The sequence below is a fragment of the Sinocyclocheilus grahami genome, unplaced genomic scaffold, assembly GCF_001515645.1.
Source record: "Sinocyclocheilus grahami isolate Dianchi unplaced genomic scaffold, SAMN03320097.WGS_v1.1 scaffold1778.1, whole genome shotgun sequence".
In the NCBI taxonomy this organism is placed as follows: Eukaryota; Metazoa; Chordata; class Actinopteri; order Cypriniformes; family Cyprinidae; genus Sinocyclocheilus; species Sinocyclocheilus grahami.
The window spans coordinates 90,502-93,001 of NW_015506957.1; the positions used below are offsets into that span (position 1 = coordinate 90,502).

Genomic DNA, 2,500 nt, shown 5'->3' on the forward strand with positions numbered 1-2,500 from the left:
AATGCACACTCCGTGTGTGTGTGTGTGTGTGTGTGTGTGTGTGTGTGTGTGTGTAGATCTGCTGGGTTTGACTCCGGCTCCTAATAACGGGACTCACGGCAGTCTAAACAGTGTCTTGAGGAGCCCCCCCTACACCCCCACACAGCCAGAGGAAGTGACATCACCCACGCCTTTAGCCCCGCCCTCTGAGGTGACCCATGACCTGGGCTGTAACTGTGACGATGAGGTCAGCAACACTCACACACACACATGCGTGTTCTCTACAGGTCAGTGGATTGAGTCTCTTCTCATTCACAGAACAACATTGAAGAAAGTTCCCAGAGATTTCCTTCCGCTGCCGACGGACTGTTGAACAGTTAAGATCCGTTTCACTTTCACATTCATGTTCACATCCTTCAGTATCAGGTCAGGTGTGTGTGTGTGTGTGTGTGTGTGTGTGTGTGTGTGTGTGTGTGTGTGCAATATAATATAACCAAAAATATATATGTATTGGTGTTCAGTGTTGGGGGTAACGTATTAATCAGATTACTGTTCCCAAGTAACTAGTAAAGTAATGCATTACTTTTTAATATCTGAATATCTGAGTTACTTTTTGAAATAAGTACCAGCAGTTACTTTGTTTCCATGTGTTGAGTGACAGCTCTGGTGTTGCCGTGGTGACAGAAATCAGGAGTAAGTGTTGCGTTGTGTGAGAACATGATCTTACTGTAGCTCTAGACTAAATATCAACATGTGTTTACTCAAAAACACATTCAGCGTTCCTCAAAATCTATACAAACAGTCAAATACAAACTCGGAATATTATACAAACCTGCGATTAATTAAATATGTTAAATAAGACAAATATCATTTATATAGTTAATCCCATTTTTTTAACCAGTGTCTGCTACTGACCTTCAGTGAGCTACTTCATCCATACTAATAAGCAAAAATTGACATTTGTGTATAATTTGTGTTATTGCTGAATGGTGTTGAACTTTCTTCTCCTGCGTCATATTCTTCATGTGATTAGTTTGAGCGGCGCCCTCTACTGTACAGACGTGATTTTACATTTCCTTCAGCTTGAGCCGTATTCATTTCACTTTTGGTGTGAAAGGGCTTTTACGTTTGTAAAAGAAGAGCTTTTAATATTAAAAACAAACAAGCAAGCCCCGCCCAGATTTGCAAAGTAACTCAAAAGTAACGTAACGCATTACTTTCTATAAAAAGGAACTAAGTAACATAATTAGTTACTTTTTTAGGGAGTAACGCAACATTGTAATGCATTACTTTTAAAAGTAACTTTCCCCAGCACTGTTGGGGTTATTATAGTTCACTAAAACTATAACAAAAAAAATGTTTTTGTTCCTTGAAAGAAAATATGTTAACAGAAATAAAATAAAAAAGCTTAAAATTTATTTCAGATAGTTGCCTTTGTTTAGTTTATCTTGTACTAAATAAAATGAAACTAATAAATGAAAGTTGATAAAACTATATGGACATTACAAAAACGAATAAAAAGGACCAAAAACAAAACGAAATTATCAAAACGTTTAAGTACCAGATATGTATCTTTGTATGTATCTATCTAAAATAAAAGTAATATAAACAATAGACATGTTTTAAACAGACAAAAACTAATAGAAAGGACAAAAACACAACAAAAAATACTAAAACGAATATAGAGAGAAGAGGGGGAGAGTAAGGCTTTTAAACTCACAACAAATGCAAAGAATAGATAGAAGTAATTATAGTAGCAATGCATTTAAAATCTAAATAATTTAAGTTCTTTGTATTGTTATTTAAGGACTGTGGATCTGAACATGCTCTCCGTCTCTAGTTACCAGTGATCAGGAAAAACACAACAGTGTATATCAGAAAACATACGATCTGAGCCATTAAATCTCATATTTCTGCGGATCTTGTTTTGGTACGGGCTTTCTGTCACTTTCCCACTTTGATCACAGATTCTCTGCAGTTTGAGATTTCTTTCTTTTGACAGTCTGTGGTTCCCTACAGGACACCAATAAGTGCCTTTTACAACTATACATGTTAAAAGCAGCTAGTTAGATGACTAGTTTAAATTCTGTGCAACTCTATTTCTGTTTATGGACATGTTGTATCCTTTCCCAGAAAATCTAACTTAACAGCTTAAATTATAAATCATTATTATAAGAATACTGCAGTCAATCAGGGTAAAAGGAGACCGTTTCCCACACTCATTTTTCAGTGCAGTTGTTCAGTAATTAATATTTTTTTAATATATATTCTTTATTTATTAAACATTTTAGATGTATAACTATTTACAGCAAAGCCTGAGATCTAGCCATGTACATAAAATACAAAAAAAGACTGACAATACAATATTACAAAACAATCTTAGCCGTATAATAAGTACATCTCAGGATTTCAAGAGGTTTGATAAAGTCTCAATATCAAGTCTCAGTCTCAATATTAATTCATTTTTACAGATTATTTTAGATTTGTGCATTTAGAAGATAGTTTTATCTCAAATTGATTT

The 2,500-nt window shown here is 34.6% G+C and overlaps 1 protein-coding gene across 1 annotated transcript in view; it reads left to right on the forward strand.

Annotated features, from left to right (window-relative positions):
* The window catches only part of LOC107572588 (ectonucleotide pyrophosphatase/phosphodiesterase family member 2-like), a 32,176-nt gene that overhangs the window by 19,721 nt on the left and 9,955 nt on the right, over positions 1–2,500 (forward strand). The window contains exons 14-15 of the mRNA XM_016259012.1: positions 57–226; positions 298–355. Coding sequence (XP_016114498.1) covers positions 57–226; positions 298–355 — 228 coding nt within the window. The remainder of the gene's footprint in view (positions 1–56; positions 227–297; positions 356–2,500) is intronic.